This window comes from Poecilia latipinna, unplaced genomic scaffold, assembly GCF_001443285.1.
Source record: "Poecilia latipinna isolate Pla-1442-1.1 unplaced genomic scaffold, P_latipinna-1.0 Scaffold3311, whole genome shotgun sequence".
Lineage (NCBI taxonomy): Eukaryota > Metazoa > Chordata > Actinopteri > Cyprinodontiformes > Poeciliidae > Poecilia > Poecilia latipinna.
The window spans coordinates 1-21,549 of record NW_015115927.1 but is presented as its reverse complement, the minus strand read 5'-3'; the positions used below and the strand labels follow the sequence as shown (position 1 = coordinate 21,549).

At 37.8% G+C, this 21,549-nt stretch overlaps 1 protein-coding gene across 7 annotated transcripts in view; it reads right to left on the bottom strand.

Moving 5' to 3' along the window:
• LOC106940665 (rho guanine nucleotide exchange factor 28-like) overlaps nucleotides 1-21,236 on the bottom strand; it is a 47,667-nt gene extending 26,431 nt beyond the window's left edge. For 5 of the 7 annotated variants that reach the window (XM_015023461.1, XM_015023462.1, XM_015023464.1 and 2 more), the window contains exons 1-8: nucleotides 20,996-21,236; nucleotides 18,954-19,137; nucleotides 17,898-18,099; nucleotides 16,894-16,969; nucleotides 14,899-14,942; nucleotides 13,655-13,748; nucleotides 1,328-1,449; nucleotides 851-1,215 (exon numbers count right to left, since the gene is read on the bottom strand). In XM_015023461.1, coding sequence (XP_014878947.1) covers nucleotides 851-1,215; nucleotides 1,328-1,449; nucleotides 13,655-13,748; nucleotides 14,899-14,942; nucleotides 16,894-16,969; nucleotides 17,898-18,099; nucleotides 18,954-19,137; nucleotides 20,996-21,197 — 1,289 coding nt within the window. In that variant the 5' untranslated portion in view covers nucleotides 21,198-21,236. Of the gene's footprint in view, nucleotides 1-850; nucleotides 1,216-1,327; nucleotides 1,450-9,025; nucleotides 9,594-13,654; nucleotides 13,749-14,898; nucleotides 14,943-16,893; nucleotides 16,970-17,897; nucleotides 18,100-18,953; nucleotides 19,138-20,995 lie in introns of those variants that run through there. The other 2 variants (XM_015023466.1, XM_015023467.1) reach the window with 2 other exon arrangements.
• Between the last annotated feature and the right edge of the window lie 313 nt (nucleotides 21,237-21,549).

The following is a 21,549-nucleotide window of genomic DNA, read 5'->3' as shown; positions in this document are numbered from 1 at the left end:
ATGGGTTTTGCCCATGTGCTTTATGGGTAAAAATCAATCAAGAAACGCAGCCCCCCCTCCAGCCCCCTGTCAACAATTTCCGGCCCCCCACCAGAGAAGGGAAAAGTTATTTGGCCCTCACAGGAAAAAGTTTGGGGACCACTGATTTAGCTGATCAACTTAAGGGTGTTGCATATTATAGATCCTGTTTAAGGCCTTTGTTGGATTTTTATCTTTTTCTTGAAATTGAACATGATTTTCAGATGCTGTTCTATAGTTGGATATTTTTTTCTTAGGTCTGACACTTTGCTGCACAACTTGACCACTTGTCATGATGTTTTCAAGCATGCATTGGACAGCATGTGAACAGCAAAAAGTTGTTTAAAACTTGAAAAGCACAATTTTTCAAACAAAACAAAAATTCAAGTAAAAATGTAAATTCAATACTTTTCATGTTAAAAGAGCAAAAGAATCATATTGTCACCTCCTGTTCATGGGCGTAAAAATGTAAGAAGGTCCTTAATTAAAGTTAGCTGTACGACAACATCCTAGTTTCTGATAAGCTTCATAGTTTTTTGAGAAATTGGCCTTATGACCTAGAAAACAGTACTAACTATCAGTGTGTACAAATCTGAACACCATAAAGATTGCTGAGAGATTTCTTGAGATCAAATCTCACTGAGGAAACTCAGCTCAGAAATATCAGGACTTCTTTCTTTGTACTTTATCTTCACTAGCTGCTGCAGAAAATGGCCCAAAATAGTTCATTGAAGCAGCTGCGTTAAACTTAGCTGTCTTACCATGATGCCTTAAATATTTATTGCAGCAAGACCACACAGTGACGAAGCCCGCAGCAGAAACAGAATCATACCTCAGGCCCCGGCTCGCATCTGTCAAGCTGCACTCTTTGTGCTTCAAAGCTGGAGAGTCAGAAGGACCAGTCAGCGTCTGTCGCCTCTGCCCTCCGTCGAACAAACGAATTGCGGAAGCCAAGGGAGAGGAAGGAAAAGATGGGGAGGAGGCAAAAGGATAAGGGGGAGAAACACATGCCTCCCTGCCATTGTCCCGGCCTGGGCCCTGACTTCCTCTCAGCCTGCGATGGGGTGAGGATAGGGAACGGGTCTGGGAGCAATTCCCCGATTCAACGAGAGTGGGAGAGAAGGAATCCCAGCAGGACGAAGGGCTGACCTCCTCCTCATCCCCTGGAGACCGATACTTAATGTCAGCTCCGTCCACCTGAGGCAGAAAAGGGAAAAAGCGACAAGAAGAAACTTTTCTGTAAGCATATTTCAGTGTTTTACATTAAAAGAACTTTCAACTCACAGATTGAAAAGTGACTGTGGCTCACCTGGTCCACCAGCATGGCGTTGGCGTACACTTGGTCTTTGCCGTGTATCATCGCTGAAAGTCTGGCAGCTGCTGCCCGAGTCGGGGACGAGGCCTGGCTCTCCCTTATAGACTGGCTTTTCTCTGCACGGAGAGGGGATTTTTCAATATTACATTTGGTTTCCAGAGCAACACCAAATGACTGCTCACAAACACGGGAAGTGACATAGACATCCTGGGCAGATGCATGTCATTGTTCAGTATCAAGGCTCTCTCTCTTTCTCTCTCTCTCTCTCTCTCTTCTCGAGTGTGTGTGAGTGTGTCTGTGTCTTTTTGCACATACATGAAGTTGCTGTGGATGGAAATCTGTAGACATGTTTGTTCCCCGCCCTGCTTTTTGATACAGCGGCTGAGTGGAAATAACTCCTGGCGAGCACACAGTGGCATTGAGAGGAACCCTTCCAACACAGAGGAGGCACTGTGAGCTGCAGCCTGGCTGTGCTGATCAGCAGGGGAAAAACACACACACCTCTCCCTTGGGCATGTTGCTCCACACAAAGCACACCTTCTCCGCAACACAGCTTTTTTTTTAAATATATACATATATCAGGCTACAATGTAGCATATGCATTTGAGTAAAGAGGCTGCAGCCTCATGAGCCTCTGAGGAAATACTAATAGTGAACTATTGTTCAAACTTATCTGAACAAACCACAACTAAAGGTCTGTGAATGCTAAGTAAACTCAGAAATCTGAGAATGTCCATTTTAAAACACAACCAGTCAGGCTCAAACTGCTGACGTATATCATGTGAATGATCAAAAGCCTTCAAAGACTTCTTAGTTTTCACGGTTAAAGTAAAAAAAAAAAGAAGAAGAAGAAGAGAGGGAAAAAGTATTTTGAAACTCAAAGCTGCAGCATGTTTGTGATGATTTTAATTTGATTTAAACTTCAGTCAAGTTCCAGGAAATTTCCACAGTTTCTTACAACAAACATTGCCTAGAGTCTAATTTTGTTAAATATCATCACTGCACCCTGTGGCCAAACCAATGCTTTATCTCATCTCCAACTTGTATAGTTTTTCTTTTTTCAAGTCATGCTGAACATGTCACTTTCTCCTGATTTCAGCTCACGACCATGCTCTCAATAACCATATGTAAACAGCTCAACTGTGTACAGTCATATACAGAGTTAGACTATTTTTAAACTCTATTTGAAATGTACAGCTTCCCCTCGGTTCTCTCTTGCCTTCCCAGAAAGATTAGATTACTTTTGCTGTTTTCAGGCTTTATATTTTTTAACCTATGGATCTCCTAACCTAATCTCACTGTGCGGTACAGTTGTGTGGATTTAAAGTTAAATTGCGGTGCCTTGCAAAAGTTTTCATACACTTTCTCGCATAACAACCTCACACTTCAGTGGATTTTATTGGGATTTGATTGGCCAGACCAATCCAAACCGTGCATAATAATGAAGAAGACGGAAAATGACACATGGTGTCCAACATACAGTATTTAACAAATAAAAATCAAAAAGATATGGCCTGAATTGGTACTCGGACACCTTTACTTTGAAATTTTTGTGCATTTTCTGGTTTGAGAAGTAACTTTATTGGTAATATATATATATATATATATATATATATATATATATATATATCTTATAGTCTATTGAAGGAGTCTTCACATGAGTGTCATTTTGGCAGTTTACTCCATCATTTTCAAAAAACACACTAAAACATGTGTGCACACATTAAGCCATGTTTTTATTTTGGCATCTGAGAATCTGCTAACAAGTCTAAATGTTTACTTTTAATCTTTTGCTGTTCTAAGCTCTAGTTGAGAAAAGCAAAAAAAAAAAAAAAAAAAGAAAAACCTACAGCACAAAAACTATCTTTCAGTTTGTCAACAACCATATTTTTCATACATTAGATGTAAAAAAAAAAAAAAAATCTAAATCCTTCCAAAATCGCAACTTTAAGCTTCTAGTGTCTCTAGGATCATGTATATGTTGGAAAGCCACTGCAGAACATTTAACTCAACAAAACATGAGACTCTCATGGACTGTTGTAAATTATTAGAATATTACTCTGTGTGTTGTTTACCTAATTAGAAATATAAAATGCTGATAGAACAGTAATAGGAAATGGGTCAACACCAGCTAATATTTTTAGCAGATATAAAAAAAAGAGGCTTTATTTCCAGAACCCATCTTCAACTTGACCCATTATTTATGAAACGGTGCACTTGGAAGCATTTTTTGCCTTTTCTCTGACTCAGAGGATTTGCTAAATTAAACATGGATTTAAAATCTTGTTGTCAAGTCAGAACTGTAAACATGTTTCAAAGTTTGTTTTAAAATAATAAATAGGGAACCAAGCGCAACGTAGTGAGTCAGAATATCTATTTTCTGAATGAAGTGAATTTCTTTGAAAAAGTGTTTTTCAAAGCAGTTCAACAGCAACAGATCAAGATGCCGAGGGTGAGACAGATTTAGGTCATTTACAACAGAGTCCAGTATGACAGACAAGTCTGAAGTCATCATTAAGAAACTACAACAAATTTAAACAGATTATTAAAAGACATTAATAGTCCGCACAGTCTGAGAAAGTCTCTGGGTGATCACTTTTTCACCAAAAGAAATGTGAAGATAAAATTTGATTCCCAAAACAATTCGAAAAACATAACAAGGAAGACAGTTAAAGTGAAAATCTGCTGCATATTTGTTTTTTTTTATTTTGGTTTTGTTTTGTTTTTTGATGGTGTATTTTTTTATAGTAAAAAAAAAAAAAAACCTGATCAAATTAACAGCTTGTTTGAAAGTTTCCACACTAAACAGAGGAGGGAAACTTATGAGCTTAGGTAAATGTTAATTATTTTTACAACGCTCATTTTACAACCTTTAAAACTCGCCTCCAATTATACCAGGAGTGGGGGGAGTGAAAACATATTTTTGGCAGAGCTGCTTCTACCACTTCTCTTCCAGCATTGTTCAAAACCAAAACTCTGCAGTGTTCTTTAAAACAAATCCATCATAACTACTAAAGTGAGCAGAAGAAGAGAGGTTCAGCATCTGAAACAGAGAATAAATCAGACCCACAATTGGCTGTGCTTCCTGTGGGCGGCAAGTCCCATAAATCTGAGAGGCAACAGGGAGTCAAACGGACACTGATGAGGACGCCAGATGATTCCCGTCACATCCACATTAAATTTAAATGAATTAACTCCAGCTGAACCAGCCGAGCGTATACAGAGATTACCCGACATCGTTCCTCATTCTCCAAAGTCCTGACATACCTTTCAAACAGAAAACAAACCGTTGCAGCTACTTTCTTAAATCCTCTGGGTCCAACAAGCTTCTACTCCGTTTGAAATGTGAAACCACATCTGAGATATCTGCACAAAATCACATCAGGCACGCTACTACATATCATCGGATTAGAACGAGTCCAGCAATTTAATTCACAGGGGGTGGTTATAGCCTGGATGGCGGTCAGACTGCTGTTTGAAAGTAGATACCGTTTCATACAAGCCCACGTCATGAACTTGACAGACGGGCTAAATATTTCAGGTTCTGGGCCCGATCCAAAGCCACAGCTGGCAAAAATGGACTCAATTACTCACACACCTCTGACCTATAAACAGTGACTCAGTGAACATTAGTCAGGCAGCGAGATCTGTGTTTAGCATTAGTTAACTGGTGAAATAACACATGAAGCAGAGGCTTTATATTCTTAACAAGATAGAGGACTATCTAACTTTATTGGTAAAATAAACCTGCTCACAGGTTTAGCAGATCTAAAACTACAAAACAGTTTTAAAAGTAGTGCACGAGATCCCTCTATATTTGTTTCTTTTTTTTTTTGTTCTCCTAGATGTTACAACTCTCCACAGCAATTGATACCAATGTTAAAGGTACATAATTATTAAATATACTTAAATTTAATTTAGTTTAATTCTAAAAACTTTGAGACAAAGCAGACTTACAGTCAGGTTGTCTTAAAATAGCAGTATTATATATTTTCCTGTCACTAGAGATTCAATGATGCATGAAAGAATCAAAGCAACATTCCAAGTATGTTTTTGATAAGGGAGCAACATATGATTTATATACCTCAAAAAGTAAATTTTACTCAATACTCCTTTATAAACACTTTTTAACGATTGCACATATGATTTGTTTTTTTTTTAATAGTGTAGTCTTATAAAACCTACTGTTTAAAAAAAACAGATAAATCAACAAATTTACAACAGGACTTTGTCTTTTTTAGCTTGTTTTTATGACAAAAATAACACAGAACAATAGGATAAAGCATTCCTATCATTTGTCACTGCAGAATCATGATGCTGGCTGAAGGGTGAGGTTGTCACTGAGGATTTGAAAATTTCATTTAAAAGTCTGAAAAACTAACCGATAGTCCTCATGAAGTCAGTTCTCCAAAGAACTGAGAAACTAGGAGCTTCCCAAACAGTTCTGGGTTCACTGTCCAATATGGCCTCCTGCCTTCACAATATAGAAAAAGTTTAATTAGCAAACTATTGCTAATATCTCATGGTTTGCTTCTTACTAAAACTGTGGTAAAAATTGGGTGAATTATCTATTTGTGAATATGTTTTGTGTGTGAATGTTTAAAATGGCTGCTGCATGGTGAAGTAGTTGCTTGCAGCAAGATGTTCAGGGTGCAAGAAGTTTGCATTTTCTCCCTAAAGGAGGTTCCCTCTGGGCACTCCAGCTTCCTCCCACAACTCAAAAACAGGACTGTTAGGTTATTTGGTCTCTCTAAATTGTCCTTACATAATGTGTGTGTGTGTGTGTGCATTGTTGTTCCTAATTGACTGTGCTTTACTTTATCACAGCTAATTTGTTCATATCTACCTTGAAATAACCAATAATAAAACCAGTTATACAAATAAAACATGTCTAGCCTTTGTTTTGAAAAAGCAAACCCCGTTTTTACAGGAGCTGTTTTCTCACAGACATACAGTGATCTGCTCCAATAATAAATAATTCAAACTACTCACAACAGAAATTATACAAAGAAATATATTAACCAGTAAGAATTGTAGCTCCTCAAAAAAAAAATCTAAACCAGCATGTCAAAGCTTTACAAAAGCTCGAAATTTCAGATGATTCTTCAATGTTTACCAAACATCCTAATAAACGCAGCGTGTTTAATGTATGTGGAGCGATGCAATAGTCAGAATAAATTGCTGTGTGAGAGCTAATTCTATACAGTAGCAGCACAGTGAAAAAGAGAGCATGCAGGTCTGCACAGACAAAGACAGCAGTCACAGCCAGGTTTCCAGACCAGGGCAGTTAAACATGCAGATAGTGACCCTTCAACTCCTGCACACCCCAGGGAGAAAGAGATGGAGTGTGCTTTGACACAAAAACACTTTCTCAAGGTTTCTGTCCAGCTCAAGTGTTTATGCAGAAACCAAAAAATTCCAGATAAATAAAATTATTATCAGTATAAACATTTGGAGCAATTCATTTTGAGAGCTAAAGAATAATTTGCTCATGTTGAAACATTTCTTATGATGTAAGTTTCTTTTTAAACACCTATCTAAACCAGCAGTCACTCTGAGGACAGCTGAGAATAGAATAATAATCAAAGTCGAAAGGATTCATAACAAATGTTGAAATATCATTTTTCAGCTTTGTTTTTAAGGACATTCAAACCATTAAAGAGTTGCTCACCAATATCCACAATAATGCCTCTGAGTTATGACACCTGTGGTCGAACTTCCTGGTCCAAGCATCACATACTCGTCGTGTTTACATTTGAATGCATGAAGAGATCAAGTCAGACAGCCAGACTGAGCAGCGATCACTTCTCGCAGTAAAGAAACAGCTGTGCACACCTCAAATCACAATTCACTTTTCATGTGCTGAAAAATGAAAATGTCTGTAAATGTTACATCCTCTTGTGAGATTTAAATGGTTGCGCAGAGAGAGTGTAAGATTTTGCAAATGTCAGTAAGCATCACCGTGACACAGATAATCTTCCACGGGGTTTATGGAGAAAGTTGAAGAAAAGAGCACTGGAGGTAAGCCATGACACAGCCGTGGCAGTAACAGGATCTTCCCCTGCGTCTCTCTTTCCTTCCAACAAACACAGCCAGTTGCATACAAGTCATAAGCTTTAAAACCACAATAGTGTAAATTTGGGCTATTTTAAGCTCCTATGTTAGGTTTCCCATGATTCTCCCTGAAGGAAATGTTAAGTTAAAGCACACATGTGAATCTTGGTAGCAGATGACTGAATGCAAACCGTTACTTTCAATAGACGCTTGAAGGAAACTGCAATGCAGTAAAAGTAAAACACAGGAAAGACACACAGGATCAAGCTTTTCTTTGGAACTGTGCTATAAAAGCACCACTTTTAGGCTTCTTCCATGAAACAGTGCGGCCTGAGGACGATGAACGCCGCAGAGCGCTTCATCAGCCTTCGAGCGGACATCTGACATTCCCCAACATGCTGTCAGAGATCAGGTTACATCACTGGAAAAGATGCGGCAATCTAAGTCTGACTGAGCCGCCGCTGCAGTGTAGAAGGCCTGAGAGCGACAATGCGTAATGGGAACAGTTCTAATTTTAACTTTATTGTTCCACAGTGAATGGTGAAACGTATATCTGCCAAGAGGGCACTCAGCTGTCACCTTTAGCGTACAGGAAGAAAATAACCTAGAACTGAAACGCTTTTTAAACCAGGCCATGTCTATTTGTTGTCCAGCTGACATCAAATAGAGAAACTTTGTAGTAGACATAGACCAGTAATCTCTATCAAGGTACAGAGTTTTCTAAACGTTATTTTTTCAAAACCACCAAGATTTGAAAAATACTGTTCCTACGATTTAAAGTCATTTTGTTGATTTTGTTGCGTTTCTTCTGGTAATTTTGTGTTTTTTAGGGTTTTTAAGGTTGATTTTTATTGTACAAGGCTTTGTCTGTGAAAAGCAGTTTAAAAATAAACTCTACTTACTCCTGATTATTCTCTTCACAGTACTGAAACAGCATCACTTTACACCGCAGTTGATTCTGGACTTCGTTCAGTTCTCCTTGGTCTACGTTTATCCTTTCATACCACTTCACATAACGTCCTCATTGACAGATATGTTAGTGTTACTAACACACCCTTCAACTACTTCAAATCATATCTCTTGGGCTAAACAAAACATGAGCGGTCATGGCGTGTAAACTGAACGAGCATTAATCATCAGATTTATTAAAGCAACAGAGGTTTAAGACTGTACAGGTATGAGCTCCTTTTCAGTTCATCAGCTAGTGGCTGCTTCAGCAGATAACAGTGCATAACCAGCCAATATTAGCTTGTTAGGCTTGTACTTGTCTTTCACTGAACATAGCAACGGTTCTTCCTGCATTTTTTCTTTGGTTTATATCAAATGAACTATAAATACATAGGTAGGATTATTATACCGAGAATGATTAGCATTTTCTTTTTGCAGTCGTAGAAATTGTTGTCATTTCCCTGTTTTAAATTAAACCAGTTACATCACGCTGTATATTTTTGTTTTCTATATTTGTCAGCTTCTAAATATTGTGAAGCCGTTGTATTTTTGGTCGAGGGAGTCATGCTGTGAGAATGTCCTATGCCTCTTCCACTGTAGGTATTTGAAAATGTCATAAAACATATTCAAGAACGTTTTTATCTTTACGTTTAAATGCAATAGTTTTTAAATAAACTGACATCCTGTTACCTTTTTTCCCTGTTTTTCGGCATATCCTCATCCTGGGAAACGACGGCCAGGAGTAGTTGAAAGGAGAGTCTGAGTCAGAATCCATGACTTTTGATGTGAAAGAAAAAAACCTTCATCCAAATAGCTCAGAGAGTCCCAAACATAAACGAGTGGTGCCTCATTTTACATCCATTCCCCACATGGCTGAACAGGCTCCAGACAAGCTGCGGCTCTCGCTCTTGTTTTTCCAGAGCCCCACTGTAGAGTCTGACACTTCAAGAGTGAGCCAGCATGTTCCCCTCTGTCTCCTCTAACCACCCCTCCCCCTAAAATCCTCGCCTCCCCCCTGCCTCAACCCGTCCAACAGAGCTAGGACTCAACTTTTTCATCTGCAGCCTCGTTTTTATTCTCTAATAACTTGCTGCTGCCTTTCAGTTTGTCTCAACTCTGCGTCCATGTTCTTTAGCCCGGCCACTCATAGATTGTGCTCAGTAGTGAGTGAGTGGGGAAGATATCGGCACATTCTGACAGCAGAAGGGGGAGGAGGGTCCTGACTCACTGAAGAGTGACTGAAGGAAGGAGTGAAGCAGAGAGAGAGAAAAAGAGAGAGGGAGAGAAAAAGAGAGAGGGAGAGATAGAGAGACAAAGTTGAACATAGGAGTGACTTCAGAAACTGCAGGAAAAAATGCGACAGGCAGCTCCAGACGTGGGAGAAATCATCAACCCACTGAGTTCGTGATCGTCTCAAAGACAAGCCGCTCTGCAGCTGAGTCCAAACATGCCACATCCGACCAGAGTTCCCCTCTAGCAGTCCACCTTCTCGTTCTTTATATTTTAGCATGTCAAAGCTGAGATGGGGGTGGGGAGGGGGACTGCCAGGTCAGCAGCCTCACCATGGAGACAGCAGTGAGAGCCGCTGCTGTTTTCTTCTTCCACGTTGCTGCTCTCCTACTTTTTCCTCTTGCTGACGACCTGCAGGGGCACGAACAGCGCAGCAACCCAGAGGCAAGTAAAAATCCTCCAAATGGGCTGGTTAAAGAGAGTTTAAGAGAGAAATTGGACAATGGTTCTGCAGAAAGAGGCCAAACGCATGTTTATGAATGCACATAAATTTAAGAATGTGATAAAAAAAAAGGACAGGAAGGGCTTAGGAGGGAAAGTATCTGCTGAGAAGAGAGAAAGAGCCACACTGTGGCTGCAGAAAAAAGTTGTATGCGTGCGTGTGCATGTGTGTGTATGGAGAAGGCTGCTGGAGGATGTTGGCACTGTACTGGTGCACATTAATGCTGGCCTTTGTGGGGTCTGTGTGGGGTTTAATCCTTTTTTCCAGTCTCCAATTAGATCCCTCGGTTGGGGTCGAGGAGCTGGAGGAGGGGGGCTGATCTTGTTGGGGCTCCCGGCATTGCACTTATCGTTTCTTGTCACTTCACCAAACTATCCCTATCATAAATCCCTTTACTGTTGCTCTGTGTCTTTTCCCTGCAGCTTTAAAACTCTCTCGCTCTCATCGCCTATGGGGATCTCAATGAGCGGCTGGAAAACTGCATTCAGAAAAATCCTTGGCAACCCCCATTCAGCCACAAACACCTCTGTTAAAAAAAAAAAAAAAAAAACACCAAAAAAACTCTCCTTTGCCCCCTTTTAAAATCATTCTTCCCTTCTGTGGTTTTCTTTTTTCTCACACAAAATCATTTCCACATTCTAAGCTTCTCTCTTCATTTCATTGAGCTGTGAAGAGCCTCTCTTTAAACACAGACGTATACAGCGGAGGTTTTTGATTTGGGCAACATAAGTACTCAGGTGGGTGCAACAGGAAAATATTATATACATGAATGGATGAAAGGAGGGCTTCTTAACTAAAATACAGACCAACAGGTCTGTGAGAGCAAGAAATCAAAGAATAAATGTTCTGGATTTGATTTTTAGATTGTGTCACTCAGCTAAAATATACCTATGAGGAACATTACCGACCTGTCCATTCTTTGTAAGTGGGAATATGTGAAAAATTGATGTGTCAAATACTTATTTTTCCCAATGCACACTGACCAGTAGGAAACTTGCAGTTACGCCCAAGCGTACATTTACATGGGGCAGCAGGAAGCTGCAATCAAACCTACCTCTGCAATATTACTACTCTTCTGACAGAGATAGAGTCGCCCCAAAATTTTTGATGGACCAGCAATTTTTTTACGTAAATATGCTACACATTAACCTCAATCCAAAAACATGCAGCTCCAAGCGAAAACACTAGAGCTAGCATTAGACACAACAGCCTTGGTTCAGGTTCAGAGCAGAAACATTTAAAATCTGAGGTGGCTTATTAACATCACCTATATGTCTATTTACTGGACAGGATATCATGCAAACAGAGTTAGAAATGGAAAAACCTGCAACTATTATACATGTGATACAGTGCTAAAAATGTGATCAATTGTGATCAATGGCAAAGCTTCTCATTTTATTATTGCATCATTTCTAAAACATTTTAGTCAGAAATATACTCAAGTTCATTCGTTAATTTATTTTTGAAATTGATTGGAATGGTCAAAAACCCATTGCGTCTTCCGTCTTTAAACTTGAACAAATTAATGTGTATTTTTAATATATACTTGAACACCTGTAAAAAGTATGGCCTTGTTAATGAAGTTACAGTAAGCTGAGCGGGTGAGAAGAAGGATGACATCAGGAAGACAGGGGGAACATGACAAGTACCTTCCAAATACCACATCCCATGCTGAGGCCCCGGCTGCCCAGATTCTATCTGTCTACCTGATGACGCATATGCGCCAGTCAAACAGCATACTGCATGTGTCAACAAGCAGATGCACTCACAATGTAAGGCTCGATAGTTTGCTAAATATGTAAGGTCAGCCACTCATGATGCTCCAGAATGCCTAATGAAAAACTTAATGTCTTCAAAGGTTCAAAGAAGTGGGTGATGTTAAAGGAGACACCACATTTTATTCCAGTTACATTTTTAGAAAGCTGAAGGAGGTCAGTATTCAGAGACTTTACAAAAATATGCTAATTTAGCCAATAAAAACACATAAACTCACAGGACCAGAAACCGGAAAAACTGCACCAACTACAGAGTGTTGTCGTCCAGTTCCAAGTATTATTAACTTGTAACCACAACATTCTTACACTAAGGCATCAGTCTTCTCTGCAGCAATCAGGACAATTATTAACCCACAGGATGTTCCCAGTTTAAAGACCTTCGTTTTACTATCCAGAAGCTGCTTAGAGCAAAACCACACTCAAGCTTCTAGCATGTTATTCTAGTCCAGAGATACTCAAACCTTTTAGTACCAACACAGTAAAAAATAAATTTATTGAAATTACCACCACACTGATGGACTTATTAAACAGGACTTGGACCTTATCGGTTTTGTGCCTTCGTAGATTTGATTGTTTCCCATTGAAGCAATATTCAATGGGATGTTTGATACCAACCATTCATCTTCCTCTGATAAGCAACAATTTTAAGTAGTTTATATATATATATATATATATATATATATATATATATTCTCTTCATACACTACTGTGAGAAAATTATTACATCAATCCCATAAATAACTCATTCCAGCAGGACATTTCCTAAATTTACTCCAATTGGATTAGGGTACCATAATCTGTAATTTTTATGGGACAACTGGCTCAAACAAGAATCAGAACCAAAACAAATAAAAACAGGAAGCAGTAAAAAGTAGTTGGAAAACATTATCCAGCTGACATAAATTACATCAGATTTCCAGCTTTTTATATTTACTTTAATCCCTATTAATCATAACATTAAATGGTGAAAGGGTACAGCTGTTTTATGATGAAAACAAAACCAAGCCACAACTTTTCCTGCTCACAGTAATAACATGCACACTGCTTAATCCAGACCCTGCCATGCACTTTATTAGCTCTATCTTTTAATACTGCTTTGAGGACTTTATGCTATTTAAAACTTGTTTTGAAGGCTACAAAAAAAACAACAACAAAAAACAACTTGTTCTTCAAATCTTTAAAGTCTTTAAACCTTCAATCTGGCACCAATATCTAAAGTTTGGACATTGATTCAAAGTCTGAATACAAATGTTTGGTAATGTTGCTGCCTTACATCTATTATACAATTAATTTGTCCGATTTAGCTTGTCAATACTTGACACCAAAACTTCCTCTGAGAACCATTAAGTTACTTGCACCACAGTTTTAAAATGCTGTGTCTAGCTTTTTCCTGCTCATCAGAAATCAGGTGGCTCAACATCTTCTTTGCCCATCACATCAAATTTAACGACTTCTTTTCGGTAGCACCATAACTATAAACATAGAGTAGCAAGATTCCAAAACCTCTAAAGGTCGGAAGGAAAAACCTATTAGCTGGCCTGACATGTGATCCCAATGTCAGCTGGGAATGTAGTTAGCCATGGTTGACGATTAATGCTAAGCTCCAAGTTTTGGTTTAAAAAAAAAAAAAGAAGTAAATGTTTCCTCCTTTAATGATTAAAATACACTTTAATAACATCCTACAAATAAACCAGCAATGATCTGTTTAAATCAGCACAAAGCCTGATCTCTTGCAGAAGCATGAGAAGCTCAAGAGTTAAAGCCAAGTTGTAAAGAAAACACTTGTGCTAAAGGAAACCTTAAGACATTTACCGGAGCCAGAGTGTGAAGGATCGTCCTCTTCGTCCTCCTCATTCAGGGCAAAAATCAACGGCTCCTCGCAGTCCTCAGCGAAGAAGTTGAGAACCTTTCGGTGGAACAACAAGCACGTTTACTCAGGGAAACCTTTTGCCTCGAGCGTGCCAGAAAGGACAAGCATAGCTAAGCACAAAAACACAAGTGTTTGGCCATCGCCTGGCCGTGTGAGAGAAATCAATTAGTTAACCATCTGTATCACATAAAACAGGTTCCATTGGATGACCAGAGTCATGTGTCACACCTGTCAAAACATTAAACACACATTCAACCTGCTCAACAAAGCCAGCTTTTCTTTACTGTGTGCAAGGTGCCAACTCCAACACCTCAACAATAAGAGGCGCAATAAAGAGCATAGAGGCACAGGCACTTTGCTGCAAAGCTGGAGCAGATGTTTATCAAACCTCCATTCAGAGGAGGATTTAAAAGAATGAGAAAAATATACTATGATATTCATCTTCTCACAAATTTCTTTGACTTTTTTTTCTTTGTCACACTTAGATGTTTTAGTTTATTAAACAAATGTTATTATCAGGCCAAGGTTACCTCATAACTATCCAAAAGAGCTTAGGCATATGTGAAAAAGAAAGGAATGGTCTCACATTTGCCTAAAACGAATTTAGGAAATGTTATGAAAACATTTTGTGGACTCCTGTGACAAAAATAAAACTATTTCACATGAGACCTGACAAAAATCTAACAGCATTTCAGAAAAAGAACGTCCTGCCATCGGACGTAATGGCAGGTCTGACGGTAGGATGTGATGGTCTTGGTTTGCTTTGCTGCGGTGGAATCTGAACAATTTGCCATAATGAATGCAACAATAAATTCTGCTCTACATCTCATGTGCACCTGGATTATATCATGAGCAATGACTCAGAGCAGAGCAACACCAGCAGGTTCCCCTCTAAACGACTCAAACAAATCCAGATCAAAGTTTTGGAATGACCTATTCAAACTGTGAGCTTCAGGTTAAAGACAGTTCTTCAGATTGGGACGTTGTGGCATGTCAAATGTTGCTGAATCCAAAGTTTTCTCTACAAACTCAAGATTATTTTAGTATTTTGTTTGATAATCTGAAACATTTAAGCATGAGAGAAGCAAAAGAACAGACAAAATCAGCAATGTGGGCAAAGACTCTCTCATGGCTTTGTCACTGTGGGTCTTTTCTTAATACCATCTGGTCTGCATCATATACTCACATTTTCATCAGCAGAATTTTCTCCGTTCATGTCAGCATACAGAGCTGAAAGATGAAGCCATACAGAAGCTGTTAAACTTCAAAAGGAAACTCCAGCAAGCACACATGTTAGTCAGTTTTTTAATGATAGCATGTAAAGTCTGACATTTGTTTTCTTTGTATAACCTCAGGGGATTTCGACTGTGCAACCTTCTTCTTAGCCCCTTTTTACTACCATGTGCATCTCAGACCAAAGACTGTGGTATATAATCGCTTACCAGAAACAAAGCATCAACAGATAGTGTTTGGCTGCTTTGATTTATGACGTAAAGTAGAGAAAGGTTAAGAGAGAAAACGAAAAAGCTTGAAGACGCCTGGGAAAGGGAGAAAGCAACAGCTTAAGAATGTGTCAAATTCTTAAGCTATTTAAATAATTGAATGTTTTTCCTCTTCCAATTTGTGACATCAGGAAGTAGAAGCCCCATTACAGTAGTGATATACAGCAGTAATATTTATTGCTTAGATAACAGAAGAACAAATGCACAATAAAAGGATGAAAGAGACTAAGGGAATACACCAGAAATAATGTCTGCATTTCTCTTCTATTAGTCATCCTGTCATTACTGTGGCTCTTGCTCCGTTTGTTGGTCACTGAATGAAACATCTCCCATAAAAATATGTACTGAGACGAATTATGAGACTTTTCCTCCAGCGCCTCCTGCAGGCCAGAGTTGATCTCAGTCAGTGCAGTACGTCTGCATCTACATTAAAAAACTAACACGCCCCAAACTCACTGGCACAAATTCATAATTATTTAAAGCAAATAAAGTAGCATTTTTTTAAAGCAATACTATAATATGCCAATCAGGGTTGAGAAACTTTAAAACAGTAAAAAATGATGACCTGTTCCTCCTTTCCTTGGTAGTACTTATGATGTTATACCAACGCCAATGTCTCTTAACCACTCTTCAAAATGGGAAAGACAAGCAGACATGTAATTTAAGTAACAGATATAGTTGTTGAGCTACTCAAAATACCAAAACTTGCCCCTAACTTGAGACAGAGTAATACATTAAAGGTGTAAAACAACTTGAACAGTGAAAAGACTAATGTTTATATTCTAATCACACAGTAAAAAGGTTAGCTATGGGAGGCAGAAAAAAAAATAATCTAAAACTCACTGTTCAACAGCTACAGCCAATCTTTACCTGAGTGATATATTATGTTAAATGATTTTTATTATGCTTTACCAGGGTTCAACTTAGTGTAGAAGGTGCTGACTTTTAGTGAGCCAACATAAATCTATTTATCTATTTGTTAAAATTGTGAATTTGTCCAAATTTCAGTTCATGATTAAGAAGAAAATCTCACTGTGCTCAGCTGAAACCAACATGGTAGCCTCACCATAAAGGCCTCAACTGTTAAACATAAAACTTTTAAAATTTCTTCAAAATATAAAAAAGTGGCTTTAGATTATGTGAAACAAAAATTAAAAACAAAAATTGAATAAATAAATTATCTATGTATGGAGAAATTTGTTGTAACAACCGGTTTGAATTTTATATAAACTACCAAAATCAAAAGTCACATTTTTCCCTTTGGAGAAACTTCTGCAGTACCTCATCTCCCCATTAGATGGCAGTCTGTTCCTGTCAACAATCAGGTGAAAACATTGAGACCCGACTCCTCTCACCATTCTCCAATAACATATGCATCACTAATTCTTGATATTTTAATTTCATCCACACTGTTTTTATGGCCCTCTTTTCACAACTAAGAAAGAAGGGGGAAGGTGTTGGTTGCTGGTAACAAAGTACCTAAAGATCAAATTCACCGATGTGTATAAATATATTTTGGTATTTGACTAAAAATGAGAGGAAGAGTCAACAAAGCTCAGTGTTGGAGAAAGCCCCAAAATAATACTGGTTAAAACCATTTTAAATATTACAAGAAGGTCAGAGTTTGGAAGCAGATCATGCTACATATTTTTTCATAGAAACAATTAGAGAGTTTATACCGGTGTCCGCAGGATCATCCACAAGTTCTTCCTTCTCCGTTATGGTTTCCACCTGTTCCCTTCTGAGCGCTTTGATCTGCAGAATGGAAAGTAATGATGGAGGACAAAATATGCAGTAAACTAACCAAATAAGATATGTGCTTGTGTTTGTTTGTCTGTGATTTTTGTCTGTTTAATCATTTACATAACTAAATAATTATGTGATGTTATGTAATATATATAATGTAATGTGAATAATAATAAATAATTATAATTTACATGTAGAATAGAATAGAATAAAACACTATTTACACAGATACATTACGCTATAGGCACATTGGTAGTCTTGTGCGTTTCTCCAACTCCATACTAATAAAAGTTTATGAAGAGATAATAAATAAATAAATAAATAAATAAATAAATAAATAAATAAAACTAGAAACAGACAAGACGCATTGAAAAAAAACATTAAGCTTTTGTGTATAAATAGTCATTGGTATTCTTCATGCAAATGATCTAATTACAGTTTAAGTTCTGCATATTTTTCACTTTTTGTGTTGCAGCAATGAATAGTTCCTGCCATCATTAATAAAACCTGAATTAAGTAATATTACAATACATAATTTTTTATATGAATATTCTGGGTTGGGCAAACTTGAAGAAATACAATATTACTCTTACGTATAGAGTTTTTTTTTTTTTTTTAGTTGCTTTTTTTTTCTGTATGTGGTTCTATTCCTTTCATTGTGTTCAGGAAACTTTAAAGTTATTTGTTTCATGAAAGCACCTTTGAGAAATTTGCTTTTTTTCGTTCAAAGAGATATTTAAGAAATTCTGTTATTTTCATTATTTTCAGATCTAGACTTGCTTAGTTGTTTAATAAATTATAAGATAATTCCACATTTTCCTGCTATGATTAACAAAGATTTGCTTATTAAGCTTTTTAAAAACAATTTAATTAATACATAATAAAAAAATGTGACAAAGCTTCCTCTCAGAGCTTTTTGGACCTTACTATTCCTTACCTCCCTGAGGAAGTTCTCATCTCTGAGCCTGTTTCTGAGCAGGAGGATATCAGCGTATCGACTCTGCACCGAACTCCATCTCAGGTTTTGTCGAACGGACAGAGTCAGGTTCCCAGTGTCGTGGCAAAACCGCAGCAAGCGGGACCGATCTGCCCACACTTGTGTCAGACCTGCTGGTGGAGTGGCGAGGGGGTTGGGTGGGCTGCAACGGGCCAAGATGATACAATTTAAAAAAAAAAAAAGTAAATTAAGAGAAATTAAACTGTTCTAAATTAACTGACAAAATATAGAAAAATGTTACAGATAATAGTTAAACATATCAATTAGGGGATGATCCAATTCAATCTTAGATATCAGCTCAGTTTCCCAATTAGGGCTTTTGGAAATGAGAATATCCTGATCCCTGTTGTTGCTCTACAGAGTTTGATGAATAAAAACATAAAACATGTGAATCAAATTGCTTTTTTGCAGTGAAATGCCCCAAATCCACACCTATTCATGTGTGGATGACATGCGAGTGATCTGACATCACTCGCATGTCAGATGTTGAGTGAACTACATGTTTATTTTTCATTAAAATACATGGTTTTAATGTCATTTTTAAAGGTAAAATACATGGGATTTTCTGTAAGACCTGTCTGTGATTTTTCAGATCCAACCCCAGAAATCTGCAAAGCAGGAAGAAAAAAAAAACCCAGCTTTTATTCATAAACATATCAGTATTGCATATCCTGTAATACTGTAAATAGGGCTGCACACATTATTTTGTTCATCTAAAGATTCTGAGATTGTAAGAAAAAAATCCCTGCCTTGTAGAAGGATGGTCAAAAATTTCCCCTAAAAACAACTTCCGAAATCTTATGGAAAGCCTTTCTAGAAAAGCCTTTGTAGCACTTATATAAATCAAAAAATGATATAAAATGTGGGATGTTACAAATGACCAACTAAACTTTGCATTGCAACTGAAGGCTCTATGTTGAACATATTCTCTTTAGCAAAACAAATTTTTTTGTCATAACTTTTCGAAGAACCCCTTGTAGAATCCTAATTCCTTACTTTGTGAGCAGCTCCAGGAGCTCAGTGTTGCCTGTGGTCTGGGCCAGCTGCAGCGGTGTGACTCCCTCTTCATTAGGGAGACTGACAGCCATCAAACCCCCCGGCTGGCAAAGCAGCAGCTCTGCAAGACGATAAAAACCCCACCGCACAGCCAGGTGGAGGGGACACTCTCTATGAATGCGACCTGGAGAAAAGAGAAACGGAGACAACAACATTAAAAAATGTCTGGCATTACGATATACAGAAAAAAAAAGAGGCACAAGCAAGAAAGAAAAGGAATTAGAAAAAAATGAGAAGAGAAAAATGATTGGCTATTACAGAATGTGAGGAGAAAACAACACATGAATTATACGTTTGTTTTTAAAAACATGCATCCATTCTAGGTTATTATCAGTATAATCCAATTCAGGGCTATAAAAACTGAACTCTAAGTGAGGACAGATTATCTTTTAGCAGATGAGCGTCATTTCCAAAATCGAATTAGCTGAAAACAAACTGCTAACACGGAGCATGTGCAGTTTCATTTAGCTTCTTTGGTGCTCCAAATTATCCCAAAGTATTTCATTCCTGAAAATTATTTCCGTTTGTAGCATTGCTTAAAATCCCAACTATTCAGACACCGGTCACAGACGGATGTTGTCGTTATGGGAGCAAGAGATCAGAAAAGGAACTTTTTAAAAAGTTAAGCCTCACAGGGAATGCTTTGATTTGTTACACATGCGGAGCAGTGATGGGTATGCAGTTAAATGATTACATTTATGAAAAGGTCAGGCGATGCAAGAGGTGGGACCAAATCATTGTTTTGCAAGTCACTAATAAGTCCCAGTCCCAGGTAGAGACATGTAGTCAAGGCATGTAGAACCTGCATCAAAAACAAGTTGTGAGTTTTGAATCTTAAACTGGATATTTGAAAAAATACATATAATTTAATAATATAATAATAAATATTTTTAAAAATATATAAATTAATAATAATTTATTCATAAATCCTGATTGATTTGTAACTAACACATACATTCTAACTACTAAACATCAAGATACAAATTTGTGTGGCTGTTTTTTTGTTCCAAATGTTAAACCAAATAAACAAAACAGCTATTTAATTTAAATAAGAATGGGCAAACTGACCCACATAAAATACTTTTTTTTTTCCACACAAACTAAAAAAACTATCTCGATTTGACCTAATTCAAAAGTACAAGCCGGCTTCTGAAACCTTACAAAAGTAACATCAGGTCATGAAAATATCTAACTAATTTTTTTATGCTACTAATTAAACAAACAAACCAACTAAAGCAGCAAATTACATCAGAATTGTTTACTGCATTATGTTTTTCAATTGCCTTGTTGCTGAAATGCGATATTACAAATAAACTTGGAAAAAAAAGATTTAATCCCAGTAGTTTATAAAATGCAGACAATACAGTGACATCATGAGTGCTGCAGTCCACCCACTGCAGACATTCAGAGGGAGACATTGCAATGAAACAGGCTGCCATAACGACATTAACCAGTAAAATTATGTAGGTGGCCTTACACAGGCACTTGGATCACACAAACAGATGGTGGCAGCTGGGAAGCAACGATCGGCACCGACATACAGGAACCTTGCACTCACTCACTCACCTTCAGATTTACTGAGCTGCACCTGCGGTTACTTCCCAATAGAAAGGCTCTATTAACCCCATAACACACTGCTTAATTGGCTTTGATGAATCTGACCGAAGCACACATGTGACTATGTTCACTTCCGATTTCAACCCTCTGAGCTCAGAAAATAGGAACAGCAGGGAGTAAATTGGAGGACAGAAAGGTTGAAGAGTTCACTCTTACTGCGAGGTGCTGGATTTGATTTCTCTCTGCAGAAGATTTTAACCAAAACAACTCAAATTTAACATTCCAGAAAAGTTATTCACTTGAATTTTAATATTTCTGATTAATCCTGCTTTAGATAATCCATAAAAAAAAGACAGCCTTCCATTATTTCAACAATGCCAATATTTGCATACACACTATAACATGGTGTGCAGTCCTGCTTTTACCATCTCCATGGTGGCTGCCCAGTACATTCCAGTTTGGAGGAATGTCCAGGTTGGCCATGGCGAGGGCCACTTTGCGATCCATAGCCCACCGAGAGCCCTCCTGGCGCAGGCTGAAGAGGCTGCTCAGCTCCTTGTGATCCGTGCCATTCAGACAATGTCCGTGAATTATGATATGCTCTGCCAAGTCCTGGGAATAAATCATTTGTCAAGGAGGATAAAATCAGTACATGGAAGGAGAAAACTCAAGAAATCTTTTATCTTGTTTTGATGCTTTAAAAGAAATCAAAAATACTGCTAGCGTGATACTCCTCAATCTGCACCCAAATGTTTTTGGATAATCTCAACCATGTGGGAAAAAGTAGAAAACCCTTAAAAAGCCTTTGTGTTTTTCTAAGACAATATTTCAAATACAATAACTGAAGTAAAGGCCTTTAACAATAAAGTAAAATTTGATGGAAACGATGTCTAATGAGGAATAAATAAGGATATTCCATCATTTATTCTGACATAAAATGTATACAGTTACACAGAGGCCTATAAGATCAGCTACGCAT